Source organism: Xiphias gladius, chromosome 1 (assembly GCF_016859285.1).
Source record: "Xiphias gladius isolate SHS-SW01 ecotype Sanya breed wild chromosome 1, ASM1685928v1, whole genome shotgun sequence".
Taxonomy (NCBI): Eukaryota; Metazoa; Chordata; class Actinopteri; order Istiophoriformes; family Xiphiidae; genus Xiphias; species Xiphias gladius.
The window spans coordinates 25,463,362-25,482,693 of NC_053400.1; the positions used below are offsets into that span (position 1 = coordinate 25,463,362).

General features: G+C 40.0%; 1 protein-coding gene across 5 annotated transcripts; it reads left to right on the forward strand.

Moving 5' to 3' along the window:
- Positions 1-24: 24 nt before the first annotated feature.
- On the forward strand, positions 25-12,837 carry LOC120794380 (coiled-coil domain-containing protein 81-like). Of its 5 annotated transcripts, none has more exons than XM_040135415.1 (16): positions 25-134; positions 280-341; positions 937-1,090; positions 1,871-2,055; positions 2,154-2,228; positions 2,329-2,500; positions 4,296-4,410; positions 4,928-5,021; positions 5,886-6,032; positions 6,992-7,090; positions 8,650-8,819; positions 8,898-8,976; positions 10,221-10,331; positions 11,051-11,160; positions 11,292-11,417; positions 12,432-12,837. In XM_040135415.1, exons 1-16 carry the CDS (start codon positions 59-61, stop codon positions 12,568-12,570), a joined length of 1,914 nt encoding a protein of 637 aa, XP_039991349.1. In that variant the 5' UTR covers positions 25-58; the 3' UTR covers positions 12,571-12,837. The 5 variants fall into 5 exon arrangements, with proteins under 5 accessions (XP_039991349.1, XP_039991358.1, XP_039991374.1 ...); XM_040135424.1 differs by lacking the exon at positions 12,432-12,837 and adding an exon at positions 11,867-11,960; XM_040135433.1 differs by having other exon boundaries at positions 52-189.
- Positions 12,838-19,332: the final 6,495 nt, after the last annotated feature.

Consider the following 19,332-nt stretch of genomic DNA (forward strand, 5'->3'; position numbering starts at 1 on the left):
CTGCGAGGTTTTCTCTGGTTTGTTTTGGTTTGGTTTCTTATCCGACGGGTTAACAGAGATGGCTGACATACTGCGGCTGGTGTCAGAAGCAGACAGGCGGACTTTACCTACACTCTCCCAGCTCTCTGAAAACGGTCGGACAACAAAACGTTTTGGTGACAGTGTAGCAAACTGTTCTTTCAGCTGCTGGTAGTTTACACACTGCTAATAACGTGCGCATATGTGTCAATCACGACATTTCCATGTCGCCATATAACCAAACTTAATGTGTTTTTTCAGATATTGACTGTATTTGGGCTGATGTATCCGCCTACATTGAACGTCAGATGACCTTACAGAAGGCTAGTCTACCTACCTACCTACCTACCTATCTATCTACCGACCTACCTATCTACCTACATATCTATCTACCTACATATCTATCTACCTACATATCTATCTACCTACCTATCTACCTACATATCTATCTACCTACCTACCTACCTACCCACCCACCCACCCATCTACCCACACATCCATCCACCCACATATCTATCTACCCACATATCTATCCACCCACCCATCCACCCACATCCATCCACCCACCCACCCATCCACCCACACATCTATCTACCTACATATCTACCTACCTACCTATCTATCTACCTACATATCTATCTACCTACATATCTATCTACCTACATATCTATCTACCTACCTACCTACATATCTATCTACCTACATATCTATCTACCTACATATCTATCTACCTATCTACCTATCTACCTACCTATCTATCTAACTACCTATCTACCGTTCTATCTATCTATCTATCTACCTATCTACCTACCTACCTACCTACCTATTTATCTATTTATCTATTTATCTATTTATCTATCTACCTATCTACCTATCTACTTATCTATCTATCTGAAATTGATTGACCTCTTTAAATAGGGGGTCCATCTGGCAGGACTGGGTACTTTCACCTTCTCGCAGCAGAAGTTGGACCTAGGAAACAAGTTCACAATGATCCAACGACCCATCTTCCTCCTGGCTGGGAAACTGGTCCAGTCCCTAGGTTTAAAGCAGACCAGGCCACTGGCTGCAGGTGAACACATATCAGTTGGACATACAGGAATAATTTGACATTTTGGGAAATACACTTCTTTGCTTTCTTGCCACGAGTTAGATGAGAAGGCTAATACCTTTTTCATATCTGTATCGTAAATGTGAAACTACAGCAGCCTGGTTATATTAGGTTACGACAAAGACTAGAAACAGAAACGGGGGAAATTTGGGGGGGGGGCAAGACTATTTCGTTGCAGACTAAGAGGACAATAACAAACTTAAGTTGCCAGGCAACCAACGGAAACTCCAAGAAGTCCCTGTGTCTGGCCAATAAACTGACTGGCACATAACCTCACGTAAAACCACAAACTTTCATTTTCACACATTTCTTAAAATGTTTTTTCAAGCATATTTAATAACTTAGCTAGATAGGTTAGCTTAGCATAAAGAATGGAAACAGGGGAACACAACTAGCCTAACTTTGTCCAAAGGTAACAAAATCCATCTACCAGCACCTCCAAAGCTCACTAATTAACATATTATATCTTATTTGTTAATTCTGTACAAAAAGCAAAGTATAAAAATGACAAATCACAATTTTATAGTAGTAGTTAATACAGTAGAAGCTTCATATTTAGCGTACAACACTGTACGTTTTTTTTTTTTTCATATCCTGGTGAATTATAGCTGCACTGATAGAAATAGAGATACAGTATACGAGATTTGGATTTGCATCTTACAGTGGGGTGGATCAGAGAGAACTGTGTTTGACACATTAACAAAAAAGCAGTGAGGATTTGTGTGTGTGTGTCCCTTGCAGCAACACACCTACCAGTGGTGCAGCTAAACTTTACAGCCGTGTCACAAGAGACTCCTTTCGGTCGAGACGTAGTGGAGGGCTGCATTAAAGAAACTCTTCTGCTCCTCTTCAGAGGTTTGGCCTCGGAACAAAACATGTTTATCACCTTCCAGGGAATTGGAGTTCTGTCCTTTCATAACAAGAAGGTGGCTCGGTTGCTCTTATTTCTCATGCTCTGATTCACATCGTGGACTTTGACAGCTGGGTTTTCATTAAATCTAATCCCATTTGATGTATTTCAAAGGTCCAGATGAAATTCAACAAAGATTTTGTTAATGCCATGGATGGAACTGGTAGGCTGCTGTTAGCCTTCAACAATGTGAGTTTGAATAATTGCATGTGTTTGCATGTTACAGTACATAATGAATGTACAGTATTGTATGTATTCATATAGGTCACTGGTACTTTTGCCTCTTCAGAGACCTGGCAGCAGTGTCTCTTTACTGTCCGGTGAAGTGTCCAAGCTTCAGAGGCCCCAGACATCCAACCCCTTCACCCTGCCACCTGTCTGTTCTCATCAGCCAGACAACAAAGCCGGTGACAAAGATGGATGGTGCTTGTCTCCAGCTCCAGACAAGAGGAAAGCTGGAGGTGAAAGAGCCTTTTACACAAGGCTGACAGTTAGGTTTGGGGTTTGATTACACTTTAATGAATCTAAATTAAAAAATGAATCCCCATCGCTCCATCTCATCAACTTGCTGCACAGAAAACAGACATTTGTTCCTCACTGTGAGGCTGAGCCGGAGCTGCAGTGGCTGCAAAAGCTGAAATAAACATGATATTAATTCGTTTTTATCATATATGCAATGTGTAACTGCTTTACCTGTTTAGAGGAGTAGTCATCTTTGTCACTTTGGAAAACAAGGCTTATTTGGTTTCTTCCCGTAAGGTTAGGTGACCCTTTAAAATGAAACTACAGCCGACGGCTGAAACGTTAGCATAGACTGGAGGAAGGGGGAAACAGATAGCCTGGCTCTGTCCAACGGCTCACTAATTAACACGCTGTATCTCGTTTCTTTAATTCGTACAAAAAACTAAGTGTAAACATTACTGTTAGGGAATCTTCTATTGGGTGGGCCTTGAGGTCTCAGCCAAAAATGCAGCAAATCTTTCTGAAAAGCACACTGTATTCTCTCCTTAAGACGTTGGGAAGGTGTCTGAGGTTATTTGGGGAAAACAGAGCCATTCTGATCAAAGTGAAGCAGCGTTGCTGTAGTAACAAAGGTCAGCGAAGATGGCTGTTTTTGCCTGCCTATACGCCATAGATTGGGGTCTGCTAGAATCCATGGGCATAGCCAGATAACAATGGCTCCAGACCAGGATGTGCTGATGTTATACTGATGGCTAGACACAACTAACACAGGTAAAAACATTTCTCTGTTTACAGAATAGCGAACCAATAGACTAACTCCACATACTGTGGAGGCATTCAGCTTGAGCATTTCTAGGCGTAAAGTATTTGCAGCATAATCTGTAGGGGTTAAAAGACTGAGCACAGGGGACGGCATCATGCACATAAACTTTTACCGATAATTTCTCCGTTTTCTTTGGCCAAGCTTCAATAAATATTTTCAAAGTAAGGCATCCTGGCTCCTGAACCTTTTCTTCCCGCACGAGTTGACCATTAATCAGCAAAATCTCCACAACAATTAAAGTTGGTGGTTTTAAGGGGGAATTATGTGCTGAAATGCTTCTTGGTAGGAGCGCTGACTTTCTGGAGTCTCAGGTGGTTGACGGGGAAGTTTTTGTACACACAGGCTAGCTGTTTTCTCCGTTTCCAGGCGTTGTGCTAAACTTTTTTAACCGTTGCCTTGCTGTAGTTTCATATTTGTCACACAGACATGAGAGTGATAGCAATCTTCTCATCTAACACTGGAGCTTTGTCGTGGCACTAGAAGATGAACTGGTTTCACCAGGAGGATGAGAAGGAGCACTCGTTCTCACGCTATACAATAGGACTCAAGCGTTTACTTTCAGTTTGATGCACCATTTGCAGTGTTTAAGATTGGACAGCTCGTTGCTAATGATAAAAGACGAGATACAGTGACTGGGAAAGGGATTAGTTCAAGCTTAATGACTCTAGGCATAGCATATCAACTTGGAGCTGGCTATTGAAAAGTCAAACACTCAAACAACAAAAACAAAAAAATAAATAAATTTAAAAAAACCCGAAATAAATAAATAAACAACAACCCCAAAACCTTGAAGTCAAAAACAGAATTAATAGGGTGTAAAAGAAGTTAAGCTAAAACAAAAGTATAATAGAGTGCAGAATGACAGAATCAATAGTTATAGATTTGGAGCTGTCAAATAAAGAGTGAGATATGTGCAGTACCAGTATGTTTAGGAACAGTGAACCTACTCAGAGTGTTGTGTGTCTCTACAGAAGTTCCCCAACAGAGAGAATCTAAATCCCATCAGACACTGCAGCCTGCCAAGATGAAAGCTGTCAACCTCTCTGAGGAAATGAATCCAAAACCCCCTATGGAGGCCACAGACAAGTATTCCACACACAAAGACACGAGCATACACACAGGAAAGGTTCAGTTTGCAGTGGAAAGAGCTGTTGTTTGCAGGTAGATGGGTCAGTGAGAGCTGAGAGCTCAGTGGTGGTCCCATATTGTTACTGCCCCGAGGCAGCTTCCAGCTCCATCAATAATGCACAACTACCCGTGGAACAGATTCCTCTTCCGTCATCACCTCCCTTCACTGTCACCTTCCACGCTTGTACACATAAACACACACACACACACAGACACACACCTGTAATCTGGGAAAATTGTCATGGTGAAAATTTCCTTCTGGTTCAATAACACAACCCAAATTGCATGGAGCAAGCTTTAGGAAGGATCTGACAAATAAAGTGTGAATTGAATGTTCATGCAGACATGTCACACATCAAGAATAATCTAGAATAATCTACCAACAGTTTCACACCAAGCTGCACATGTAGAAGCCAGGGAGTCGCTCTCTTTCATGTACATCATACAGTAGTAAAATATCTGTTTCCACTCCTAGGCCCGTCAACTCCATCTCACCACCAGAGGTTGCTCCAAAACAGGAGGAACCTCTTGTGAACGTTAGTTGCTCTGGTCACACCCGTGCAGGACAGGTGAGTGTGTTTAAGTGGTGGCGCTTTCATGTATCTTTGTACTGCAGATAGATGGGTTTTTATGACTGGGGAATTGGATTGAAATTGAGATGTTATTTATTAGGAATCTGGTTTTATGGATATTACTGTTTGAGTATGAAATTGCCCGGGGTCTAAACCGCCTCTCACCTAGAGTAGGCTATGATGGGCTCCAGAATTCTGAGACCCTACACAGAATAAGGAGGGGTTTGGAGTTTGAAATTCCATTTCAAGTATTGAGTTGGGCCTGAGAAGGCGAAATGTAAAAGTTTTATTGCTTGTAGGGCAGCTCAGGTCTTTGTCAAGGGAGTCGTGGGTGTTGTACTCACATCTGACTCACTGTTTTTGTTTTGCCGCCCGCAAACTCTCTTTTCTGGTTCAATCTCACCACTCCCGTAGTGTCATTTCCAGTTGCAGCACACAGCACTGTCCAGCAAAAAAAAGCCCCAAAAACCCACCGAACACTATCTGCTCAGCACCAAATAGTAGATAAGACACAGTTAGCGACTAGCTGGTGAACATTGTGATGCAGTTAGCAGCTAAAGAGCAGGCCTCTGCCGGAGGCGACTCCACAGAGGAGCCCAGCAGGCAGACCCCTCTGGAGTTGGTGGAGAATAAAACGGAGCTAGAAAGAGAGAAAATATTGGACTTTAGGTTTGTCAGGTGGACAGAAACACAACTCCAAATGAATGAACGATAAGTAACTGTTTTCTAGCATGTTCTCCATGCCCCTTATTGCAGGCTTAAGTTGTTCAAAAGCCTGAGAGGAAAATGACTAAAGCATATATTTTAACCTTACAAACATGAAGTTTTTACATTACTGATCCTGTTACCTTGTTCCTATAGGAGCTGTGCTACCTGTGTATGCAGCGGGCCCAAAGAAATATTCCAGTGTGCCTGAGGGAGCAGCAGCAGGCAGAGGAGAAAGCTCAGGAGAAACTCTTATTGCTTAAAGAACAACAGAGAGAGAAGCAGTGTATAGAGGAAGAACAGGTGTGTGTGTGACAATAAGAGTCTGCAGCCACACAAAAATATGCACACTCCTATATGAGCTAAACGTCAGCATGCATAGCAATCCATTCAATAGTTGTCAAGACATTTCACTAAAAAACAAAATTTGAAACCTGATGGTGGCACTTAATTAAAAATCAGGGGGTCAACAGAGTCTTTAGGATTCATCGTTTGGGGAATATGAATGTCTGAACCAAATTTCATGTTAATCCATCCGACATTTGTTGAAATATTGCAACCTGGACCAAAGTGGTGGAACGACCCACAAGCCAATGGACATACCAACACGGACATACCCCAAACCACGCTGCTAGTGTGACTAAAAACTATGATTGGGCAGGTCAAGTGGGCAAATCTTCTTAAAAGTGTGTAAAATGTTTGAATAGATACAGTTGTTTTTTTTAATTAGATTTTGGCAACTTGAATATCTACAGTATATGATCCTCTTCATACTGTCTGTTACTTAAGGTGATTTGCGAGTGCTCTCGGAATAACCTTTCATTCTAGTCAAGAAAAAAAATGGGATCAGAAAACCACACAACCAACAGACTGGGCATGTAAAAACTGTTGGTTTTACACAGCCAGAAGTAGAAATAAGATAAAACTCAAACCATTATGTCAAGACAAAGTGAAAGCAGCAATAAAAACTTTTAAAAGCAAAAAAAGACATCTCCAGAAATGAGGAGTTAAGGGTGGTTCCAGTCAGGACCAGTGAGCTGAGAAAAAAGGCCTCATCCTGTTGTTGTTTGTTGTTTTTGCCAATATGATATCGTGGTTCAACAAAATGGCCTCTAAAACAGAGCAGCATGTCCCAAGAATCAATCGAGGGGCCAAAGCCCTGTGAAAAAAGTTCACTTTTTACCCTGTGAGTATGATATGTCATGCTTTTCTGCAGTCAATGTGATGATAAAAGCATTTGTTTTTGTGTGTGCATTTGGCAGGCAAAGCAGAGTGAGCAACGTGAGCATGCAAAGCAGGTTGCTATATTCAACCTGCAAATGTCAGAGAAAAAAGAGAAGACTTATTGTCCTCTGTACCCGGTGAGTAGAAATTGCAGCCCCGTTGTTCAAGGTGCTCCTAAGTTCAATCTTTGCCTAGTCAGAACATAAACGTTTACTTTAGCAAATTAAGACAAACCAGTTACTACGTAGAGATTCGTTTTTGCTGAATATTTACACCTTCTATCTGGCAGATGTAACTGTTACATATTGTTAGTTAACTGAATTAACATATGACCCCTTTAGACAGAGGTGTTAAATTGTTAATTTTCTTGACAATATCTGATCTTACACTTCAAAATGCTGTCTAATAATGATGTCAACTGAGAAGATTTTAAATTAAATTTCACAAAAACTACAGTATACCTCAAATTACAATTCAGGTGGTTAATCATGTCGACTAAATGACCAAATACTGTTAGATTAGCTTAATCGGATATCTCCCACTGACTCTCTAACACACAGATTTCTATGTGGACGTAGATATAAATAAAAGGAAATCTTACTCAAATTTGCAAAGGATTGGCAGTGAGGTTTGGCCCAAAAATGTTATTTTTGAAGGTTATATTACAGCTTGTGGTGTTACAAACACTTCCTGTTTACATAGTTGATACATTTTCCAGACATGTTCCATAGCAACTGATTTACCCATTTCTAGTATTTACTAGCCAAAATATTTCTTAAGTTTTACTGTTGCAACTTGATTAGGTAAATCACTAGTTTGAAACTAGTGGTTACTAAGAACTTAGGATGGACTTTACATACAAACTTAGTAAAGTATTTATAGCTGGTGCAACATAGTCCTGGACATGAAAGTTTTAATCTTTACGATTCCAGTCATTGTTGATTTGGCAACACCGTTGGTAACATGGTAAAAGCAAATACAGTTCAACACTACATGGTTCAGAATTCTGGGATATTAAACAGAACAGCTGTATCTGTGTACAGTGCACCCAAACAAACTCAGCAAAGAGACGTCAGCAAATAATTGGCCTTTTCCCATTATCTGATTTCGTGTTGCACACAGCACAAGTAGCAGGGAAAAGTAAAATTGGTTACCTTCCCTGCAATATCTAAATCGGATCTGCTGTCAGAAAATGCAGAAAATGATTGATGTCTTGTTTTGTGGACACATTTTTGATGAACGGTCAGAAGTAAAAGTATAAAGCCTAAAAAAAGTGAAAGTCATCCTGTGTTTTTCTAGTTGAAGGCTTTTAATGTGAACCAGCAATGGTAAGAGCAGTAACTTAATACAGCTCTGGTACGACTTTGGGGAAGCGAACAGTAAACTGCGAGGCAGATATAAAAAATCTACACGGTGAAATTCCTGTGAATCCTTTGTGTGTGTCTTAGTGGTGGATTCTTAACAATTCTAACAATGATAAATACCATACAAAGAGGTACTTACTGAATGTCAATACAATAAATCTCCATTGCAGAAAAAAGGCTGACCCTAAATATTATCAAAAATAGGGTCTGAGTTCATGAATATGTTAAGGATTATTACTTTAAAAACATCAAATAACACATTACAGTTCTCAACACTCTCTGCATCTTTCTAGTGGCCTGTTAAAAGTCAGTGTCTTCTCCGGGCTCCTTAGACTTCATTCATCTTCCCGACTCGGCCCCTCACTCCTGCCAAGAGGATTCAGCAGCATCGTTACATGAACGATCTTCAGAGCCAGGTAGAGAGCCGGCGGCAATGCAAGGTTCGGGACCAGCAGAACCGTCTTCTAATGGAGCGTCTAGACCGGGTCCAGCTGGTCCAGGAGTGAGTCCGAAACAGGCTTTGCAAACAATCATCTGCTGTGATAACTAGTGTGTCATATGGTGTATGTTTGTGTTTTAGGATCGCTTTGCATGGGGCTCGGCAGCTCCAGCAGAAACACGAGAGAACTAAGCATTACAAGAGGGCTCTGGACACTCAGGCAAGAAAACACTTTAAAAGTGGACTTTCACACGTGACATTTTGCAAAGGATGTTGAAATATTTTTTGGAGTATTTGTATTGTCGCACACATAGAAACAAAGCAGCACAAGCGACGATCACCAGTGTCAATATGAGGAGGGAAGGGAGTAAAATGCCTTCCTGTTTAGTCTAACAGCGAGTCATTTCAGATTTTAGTGTATCTCAGAGAATAACTATATCAGAGTTTGGAGTTTTAAAAGAGAGAATTTCTTTCCAGCTCACTCATTTGAAGAAATATGTTTTCTGAACAAAATCATTCAAGTATCTTTGTTAATAGGGAAGCACATATACTGTATATAATTGCCCGGATATATTGTAGTTACTGGGCCCTAAAAGGTGCTTTCTATGACACAACTAAGCCATCTTAATCAGATGAGTGAAGCATTTGAAGTGTATTGAAGTCAGTAAGAAGTTTTACATCAGTAAAAGAGAATCTGCAGGTTGACTTGTTAAAGTTTAATCATCATTATCATCAGCACATGGCTTCACCACCTACTTCACAGGAAAGAAAAAAAGGTCAATACCTGCCTTCAGCATCAACCTTTCTATTTTTGTCACTCATTTTGTTAAAGGGGAATTCCACAGATTTTACACAGTTAAGTCTGTGTACAGGTCTTGGGGAGTACTACTGCTTATGTGAAAAAAGTTTCAAGTTGTATAAGTTGTAAGTCTTTTGGCTCCGCAGGTACAGTAGTTGTGTGAAATCTGATAAGTTGCCACAAGCAATGTAACTTGAGTCAGCATCAGTTGGGACTGAAGACTACGAGATAAAATTGAAAAAATATGGGAAGGTGGAGTTACAAAGTAGTGAGCTTACTAGACCTCGGAAATCGCTACTCATCTTTGCTTGAAGTGGCTCAGGTTTTGACGAGGAGGAAGAATGCATGGGATTAAAAACATTCTTCTTTAAGAAAAGATGTCAATCCTGACTCCCGGCAGGAGTGTAATGCTAAATCAGAAGAGTACCCTTTGCATCCTAGCCAGCTGTTCTTTTGACAGACTAAAATGATGTTTGTGTCCTATGTTCAGGATTGGGGATGTTAGCAAAGGGCACCAGCAACAAAAGTTTCATTTTTTGCTTTGTTTCGAACTTGCGGGTCAGAACGGACCTGTCACCAGGCCACATCTTGCCGAGGGGCTGTATTATGTCACGGTCTGCTCTATGGTAACCTTACAACTGAACTGAGTGTGTTCTGTCCTGTAGGTGGGGGATAAGAAGTACACAGACCCTCCAGTGTACCCGGCTGACAACTCTGGGTTCACTCGCTGTGAGACAGCAGCCAGCAACGCAGAGAGCCGAGAGAGGGCGCAGAAGGTCACCTCTGTTTCTTATTGCTGCCATAAAAATTGCTTTTTAGTTGTGGCCTCGTGTAGATGGGAAGAAATAACCATAATCATAGTTGTTTGATTATACTAAAAGACTCTGCATCGTTCGTTGTTTTTTGCAGTGGCGGAAGAGATTCTCATATCCTTTACTTAAGGAAAAGTGCAGAAGTATTGCCAGCAAAATGTAGTAAAAGTATCAAAAGTATTTAAGTAAGCAGAGTCACCTCTTTAAAGGTGTTATATTATGATATATTATATTACTGGATTAATATCATTGATGCATTAACATGGAAGCAACAGTTTCATGTTGCAGCTGGTTGAGGTGTAGCTGATTTTAACTACTTCATATACAGTAAGATACAGTGGCTTAAACTATAAAATTGCATCATATTTTATTTGTTGATCCTATGTTTTGTTATCTGCAAATTAACTACAGTACTAACTACTGCAGGTGTCGGATAAATGTTGTGAAGTTCGTGTATAAGGTAGCATATGTAAATACCCAAGGTAAAATACAAATACCTCAAAAGTACAGTACAGTACTTGAGTAAATGTACTTAGGTACTTTCCACCTCTGTTTTTTGTAATTGTTCATTTTTTGGGGCTGACAGGCCTACAAATATTCTGAGAACTGTTACTGTATGTCCTATTTTTAAATTTGTCTACTACATGGTGAAGCTGATGTGGTGTTATTCTGTATACTTGCAGCTCTTCCAGGTAAATTACAGTGCTGCCACTCAGAGGAAAAAGAAAGAACTGCACAACCACCAGGCACAGCTGGAGAAAGAGAGGGAAATGCTCAAACACAACAAAACAGAGTGAGTAAAGGATGGGGGAATTGAAAGAAAGGGAGGGTTTGGAGAAAACAGCAGCAGCCTTAGTTCAAAACATATTGTTTTTATGTGGAAACTATGGTAGTTTGTCTCTCTCTGATATGTTTTCACGCCAGGCTAATATTGGACCACATTAATCACTTTGAGAAGAAGCGGGACATCAGGAAGTCCTTAGAGGACGAGTGGAGTCGCAGTGTGAAGCTCAAACATCAACGAAAGGAGGAGGAGAGGCGCTTCCTGAGGTGTGCGAATGTCACCTTGAGCATCATCACAAAATTTGGCATTTAGTCTTATTAGCATTAAACATGCAATAACGGATTTTTTTTGGGTGACATGGGCACCAAGGAAACGAATAATGAAAACAACATTTACATATCATCACCTTCTGAGTTAATGATACGTAAGCAAACTTGTTATCAGACGGTTGGTTATTTACACATAGGTTACATTAGCTTTCATTTAGAGTTGTGCTTCAGGCAACCTGGAAAAAAATATAAGTCTAACATTCACTCTCTTTTTGCTCTGTTTTTGTTCTCTACCAACTACTGAGGGAACTATCGAACTTTTTAGCTGCTAAACGCTCAACTCTGTTCACCGGCTAGTAGCTAACTGTGTCTGTCTGCTCTTTGGTAGTGAGCAGCTAGTATACAGTGGGTTTTTGGAGCTTTTTCTTTGTTGTTGCTGCAAACAGCTGCCTGCTGCGTCCGAAATGACACTATGGGAGCAGTGAGAGTGAATCAGAACTGTAAAGTTGTGGCCTGGACAGCTAAAGAATGAGCTCTGTAAAGCTGAGAGGAGCTGCAGATTTGGATGATAATTCTCTGTAGGTTCATCACTATGAGTGACCCTTTTCACATTGTCACATTGTTTTCTCATTGTCATTTTATACATTGTTATTATAAAAGTATTTATTGTTATTTAAATTTAATGCATGCTTGAGGCAACTGACCTCTTTTTAATGTTCCATTAAGAGAAAAGTGATTTTATTGAATGTTAAACTTTCAAACTTTGAAAGGCCAAAACACCCTGCGCACATTGTTTTCATTTTGAGTAAATTATCTCCTGATTTCTGGTATTCAAGGACTGAGCTTCTCTGTCATTGCTTGCACAACACTCTTCTGATTGTGTTAAACCTGAGATGATGCACCTTGTTACTGACCTGCCTAAAAAGGTGCCTACATCATTCATGTGGGGTGACATGTTTTCCTGGTAATTCATTTGTTCTTCCATTCTTGATTATGTCTCCCTGTGGTCAGGTCTGCTGGTCAGCCCATGGTGGATAAACTTGCACAGTACAAGCGCTGCTGCCAGTGCAAGAGGAGGACCACTGACTTTGGAGAGACCAACATCTGGAAGGACTCTCATTACCTCTCTGGCTCACAGTTCATGATTTGATGAGCTGCAGAGCTTGGTCCAGCGCTTGAACACCAATACTTCACAGCCTAGACAAGACCTAAAACCTTTACTACTCACCATGGGATGGTCACTAAAGATTAAATTAATATTTTAAGCATACTTCCATGTTATTGTGTGTAGTATGCACAGTGCGCCCTATTCTCTGTTTTCATGTGAGATTTATTCTTACTCCTTTCCTAAATTAGTCTTTGGAGTTCATGTTTATTATACTTATGGTTGTTTTAAGGTAATTTCAATTGTGAAAATAAATAAATAAACAAACAAATCTCTACTCAGTCATTTATTTTGGCTCAGAGGCCCAGTGCGTTGACGTGAGACTGTGTATTATTGGAGACGAGCTGAGGCTAATCACAAAGTAGCTACAGTAGTTAGCATGCAGGTGGCATGCAAGTACTTTGTTAAAATGGCTTACACTCAATTCAGAACCAGTAAGAATCCTCCTCTTTATTGAGTGCAATCTAAATAGGCTATTAAAAAAATCTGCTTGGAGAAAGTAAAAAATACATTAACATATAAACTTACATTATGTAATTACTTTTATATTAACATATAAAAGGGATTTTTACAGATTCCAAAAAGCTTATACTAGCTTATATTAAAGAGACTGATTGTGCTGTCCAATATCTAGATCTGAAGTTGTCTATGCCACAGTACACACAGAGAAGTACATTACTTACAGAGAGATGAAAAACAAGAGGGGCCCAAGAGGGCCCCTAGTTTGTGAGGATTATGAGGATAGAAGGAGGAAAACGCAAAAACATCATTATAAAATATCGTGGGTTTCTTCATAAATCATACGTTAAAAAGAGTTGGAGCAAAAAGAAAAGTTAGGAAAATAAAACTAGGTTGAAAGAGAGTATGCCGCTTTAATATGGGTGAATGGGTTCATGCAGTGGGGAGTTTCTATAGATGATAAATGTGTTGAAATTTTCTTCTGGCAGTAGTCCCAGTTCTCTGTGAAGCCAGAACCCCCTTAATGAGCTCATGGGGGCATTTCAAGGTCTTTGTACTGAAACAGATGCACAATAAACTGCCGCACACACACTGGCTGATTAATTCACCAACTGACAGATCGCACTGTATGTATGGACAAAGAAGTGTGTGTTGTTGTGTATAAACTGTTTGGTGGTACAGAAACACTTCTCCCTCATAATAACAATATCTTAACATCTATGAAATGGATTGGTATAACATTTTATAGATATCCATGTTCCCCAGAGGATGAATCCTAATGCCTTGGGTGATCCCCTGACTTTTTCTCTAGCACCACCATGAAACTGAAATTTGTGTGTGAAATCTCTGGTCAACCATGAAATAGATTGCCATGAAATTTGGATGAAATCTCAGGATGAAATGCATAACTTTAGTGATCCCTTAACTTTTCATCTAGTGCCATAATCAAGTCAAAATTTCAATATCTCTGACTCTTTTCGACAAATGAAATTCCCATTCCTGAGCTGTAATTTGTATTTAGTCTCTAATTAGCAAATGTTACCTTGCTAACATGCTAAACTAAATTAGGGAATATGTTAAAAATCATACCTGCTAAACATCAGCATATTAGTCTCTTAATCTTGTTTTATTTTTAATTACTAGGCCTTATGATCTCGGATGTATTAAGGTTGCTGGATACGACGCTGCAATTCAATGTTTCTCCCAGTGGCCGCTCACGGTATTGCAAAAAAACCCAAAAAACATCAACCTTTCTCCATAGACCACCATTATAAAAGAGGCATTTGTAAAACTTTTGACTTTGTCACTTCCTCTTTGGGCATCTATGCTCCCCCTGTGAGAAGCAGACAGCAGGAGACCAGTGACAACATACTTTATGCTGTTTGTCATGCACATGATGACTGATAACCAGTGGAAAGGGTTATGTGAGGCTGAGCAATTTTGTTCTGTAACAGCACTAAAGTGTCCTCATATATTTGGTTCAAATGTGAACTTATTTGTGTGAAATTAAAGAAACTTGTGAAATATATAACACCCTCGATCTCATTCTTTGGCTGTTCTTTTCTGTGTGTGTGTGTGTGTGTGTGTGTGTGTGTGTGTGTGTGTGTGTGTGTGTGTGTGTGTGTGTGTGTTTCCAGATTCCCAGGCTAGTAGATCTAATGGACATCCTTCCGATTTTTACTGGCAGGGAAATTGTTTTTGGCTTTTTGACAGTTAGTGTCTGAGATTCATTTCAGATCCAGATGTTTCCATCCTGCCCACACGCCATCCCACAATGACTAGATTGCAGTCCCCACAAGCCAAACATGGGTGGGCTGTGTCACTGAATGACAACCAGCACATGATCAGTTGTTTACACTCTGAAGGAAACTAACGTGGAACAACATTATTTGTAAGAAAAGGTATTATGTATGGAATATGGTTAGAATGAACAATTCTGTACATTTGTGTTGCTCTGACAGTGTCACTCTGAATACTGTTTAATGGTCAGGGTCAGGATGGTGTGAATTAAGAAAAGTAAAAAAGATACTTTAAAGCTGCACTAATCCATATTTTTATATTAGCAATGGATCAAATGACTGTGTAATTTAATAGGTGAGCTAGTAATCATGAACCCGTGGAGAATAATACCTGACCCTGCAGTCCACCTCATTTTAGCATCTTTCAGTTCATTTGTTATGGTTTTACAATTTGTAACTTTACTGTTCTAGGGCTCAATTCACCAAATTTATAACGTGCAAGTTGCAATTTGCAAAATGAGATAATCCTCCCGTTTATTTTGACATATTTCATGAATCAAACTGAAGTCTATACTTACTACTCATAAATGAGCATTCAAGAGCCCCGTAGTGCTTGAGCAACCATCATTTGTGAAACATGACGTATTTGCGATCTGCATTTAAGCAGTGCTCAAAAAATTGCTTTAGTGAAAGGAATTTCTGGTTCAGCCTCTCTGCTTTCATCAACGCCATTTCCGGCAGCAGGTAGCTGCTTTCAAGCTCTGATTAACCCACTGTACATTACCCGCCCAGCAGAAAATGGAAGACAGATAAGTTAGCGACTAGCAAGTGAATATGATGGAGCATTTGGCAGCTAATTAAGTTATATTTCTCCGGACTTGGTGGAGACCAAAACAGAGCTAAAATGAGAGTGAATATTTTGATTATTCGGCCAGAAAACACAACTGCTTGAAAACTGAATGAAAAGCTACGAGTAAAGGTTTGCAATCAAACTTTTCTCACTGTCAAAAAAATCTAAATGTCTCTAAGATATCAGCAAGAGTTGATGATGGTTAAGAAAAAAAAACATATTTATCATCAAAAGTTACACCTGTTATTGATTAGAGTCGTCATCAGCACGTCTGAGAACCAAAAGCTGTTTCCTCCGATGTAACCAGTGCAGGCCAGAGCCCAGAAACAACCACGCCTGCTCCCTTAGCCCCTTAACAGTGTGTCTGACATATGAACATGTGAGTGGTCACACACTCACGTGTACACACAGCCTTTTTCTCCCTGTCTCACACAAACAGTACACACACAACCGGAAAGAAACCCATGTCACACATAGTGCATGTCAAAAACTGTCATTTCCTGACAAAAGCATACTTCTGCCATTCAAGTGAGGCCTCCTTTCCTGTTCCTCTTCTGATCATAAGGTACATCCTAATGGTCCACACATGAATAACCTCAATACATACGCATGCCGATACACACAGAGAAATTATTTGTACTGTTGCGTAAGGGCAGTAATAGTGATTAGGACAAAACTTCATAGAGTCATACAGTCTTGACTTTTGAGCTCCATTCTCCTTATTCCCCATCCCTCCCCTCATAATCCCCATCCCTCTTATCCACATTTTGCCTTGTTTTCTGACCAGCTAAAAGATCAGCTTTCACCCCTTTTCCTTCCCTCTGCTTGTCCTTCATCTCCCTCTCTCAACTTGTATACTTTTGGACTTTGATAAATGTCCTTCTAGATGTCTTCGTTTATTCTTCCAATACTTCTCTTGATATTTGTTCCATCTTCCTTGTATCTATCCCTTTGTGTTTGCCTGTCCCCAGTGTATTGTCTGAGGTTCCTGCCCACCTTAATACTACACACATATCTACAGTTATAAGCATAAAGACACAGCTGCTGCAGGGAGGCCATTTTGGCAGCAACACGGGGAGATCAACATGGACGTGCCAAAGTGTGTGCATGTGGTGTTGTTTGCGGCTTTTAAATTAGTTTCATTTTCCTGTTGCGTGTTTTTGTGTGTACATGTGCATCTGCACGCTGCGTTTGTGTGTTGCTCAGCCCTCTCTCATGCCTGTTTATGGTCAAACTATGCTGGAAAGGTCTCTCAGGGCACAGCCAGTGGACACTGGAAGAGGGCAAGAGAGTGATTGAGAGAAAAAGAGGGAGGAAAGAGAAAATATAACTTGCCTATGCAGTATAGTTTCTCTATGTCACTTAATGACAGTTCCTCCAGATTTGTCATCTTTCCCCCATAAAGTATAAAAATTCAGTGATAAAATGTATTTCACACTCATTTGAACTTTGTCTCTTTGCATGAGTTCACGTCAGTACTTTCATATCCCACAAGAGAAATTTGATTTGCACATTTCACAACGTGTAAAAGCAAAACACACGACAGCAGTGGTGGGCAAGATACTTGAAAAATTAAATCGATTTCTTGGCACATATTATAATACTTTACTAACTGCCCAAAAGCAAAAATAATTACTTACATTACTCCTTACATTACTGGTCCTTTTGTTACTGAGCACTGCTCTGTCACAGGAGTCTTTAAACAAAATCAAAGCCTGCACACCCACATGTCATATCAGCTGTATCTAATGATGTGCAAAAAGATGCCATTATGAGTAAGAGTCTTTCATTTAGAATCTTACTAAAGTGAAAGTACAGAAGTATTACAAGCTAAATGTACTTGAAATCTGTGAAGTAAAAGTACTCATTCTTGAAAATTTCCCTCCCTGTGGTTGATATATTATTTTACTGTATATGACACTTTCAGATGGTTATATATTTTTGCTTCCGCGCAAAAGCAGCATTTTACTGTTGTAGGTGGTCGAGTTGGAGGTGGTTTTAGCTGCTTTATGTACAAAGAAGTAATTTAGTCCAGTCATTCCCAGTCTGGGGGTCCAGATCTGAGGGGTCATAAAATGATTAACGGCGTAGAAAAGAAGAAAAAATAAAGTTCATTTCTATAATCATTGTTTGTTTGTGTTTGTCTTTTTGTGAAATGTTGGATAATTTTACTTCTTTGGACTTTAAACAGTTATTTAAATTAACCAAATAAACCAAAAGTCTAGAGTTGCTCAGACATCTGAAATGGAACGAAAGGCCCCGAGCACAAGCCAAAAAAGGTCATATTGTATTTTATAAGCTTATAATTTTAATGTAAAACCTTGTTCTAAAAAATTGTCTATCAACTATAGCTGTCTAATAAATGTTGTGGAGTAAAAAGTAAAGAATTTCCTTCTGAAATGTATTGGAATAGAAGTACAAAGAAGCATACAATGAAAGCACTCAAGTGTAGTACTTGAGTTCATCTGCTTAGTTACTTTCCACCACTGCCGACCATCACCACATTCCTGTAGGTTTGCCAGCGGCTAACGTCGGCCGGCCGGCTAAGAACATACGGCATGTAAATTAGACAACTTTGTAGTCAATGGAGTCACATTTTTTGACACGACCAGTCCCTTCACTGAACACAGAAAGACTGTATTAATATCAACCCACCATCAGATTCTGGCTAAGACAGCAAAAAAAGCTGATCCGCAGAATGTCGAACCGATTGTGCGCTGCTGGGGCGATGACTGTAATGTAATCGCTTCAAATTGTAACCCTTTCGGTTACTGAAATTACTGAAAAAGTAATCATATTACTATAACACTTTGCTAAGTAATGGATTATGGAATTACAAATAAAAGGCACAAAAATATACACACACACACACAATCTAAGGGGGTCCCAGTAACACAAAACCGCATGCAGCCAGTCCCCATGTCATCACCTGTTAATCAACAACAGTCCATTCTCTGCGATCCCTCTGCACTTATTCTGTGTCCTTTAGTGACTGAGACAGAGGGTGTCTCCTGATACTATGAAGGAACAGGTCCCAGTGAGCTTTAGTTTCAGGTTGAGTCTGAAAAGCACAAATCGGAATTTTTTTTTTTTTTTTTACGGAGCACTTTGGCAGATAACACAGGGAGAAGCCTCTCGAGATTTCAGTATGATCCATCTAAAGTATTGCAGCAGAATGACCGATTACACTGCTGCTCTGCTGCTCTGCTGAACACAAACACCACATTCAATATCAGTGTGTGTGTGTGTGCGCGTGAAAGGTCTGTGTTCAGGTCAGACCTTTAACTGCTTATCAAGTGCAGTCTTGATAGATGTGAGCAGCTGGGAAAGGAGGGAAAGAGAAAGCGAGATGGAGATAATGTCGATAACCTGCCTGTGTGCGTGTGTGTGTCTGTCTGTCTGTCTGTCTGTCTATCTATACTTGCAAGGACCTACTCTTGAAAGGCTGCTGAAGACATTTCAAGTTGTGAGGACATTTTGGTCGTTCCTCGATGCATGAAAATTTTAACAAAGGGTTAAGTTTAAAATGGGTCAAAGTTGATAAAAGCTGCACTTGCCCCTAATGTTATGGTTGGGTCAAATGTGTATGTGACACACACAGAGAAGGATCACCCGACTCTGCAGCTCCCCTTAGCTCCACGGAACATTTTAGTGTCTTTCAGCTCACTGTTTTGATTTTTACCGTCTTAGTTCTCACTG

Bases quoted from the DNA above. Each gene is read 5' to 3' on its own strand.
- LOC120794380 (XM_040135415.1), top strand. From the start codon at position 59: ATGGCTGACATACTGCGGCTGGTGTCAGAAGCAGACAGGCGGACTTTA. The intron at 7,091-8,649 runs GTGAGTAGAAAT...CGGGCTCCTTAG, and splicing joins CTTATTGTCCTCTGTACCCG to ACTTCATTCATCTTCCCGAC. The intron at 8,820-8,897 runs GTGAGTCCGAAA...TTTGTGTTTTAG, and splicing joins CGGGTCCAGCTGGTCCAGGA to GATCGCTTTGCATGGGGCTC.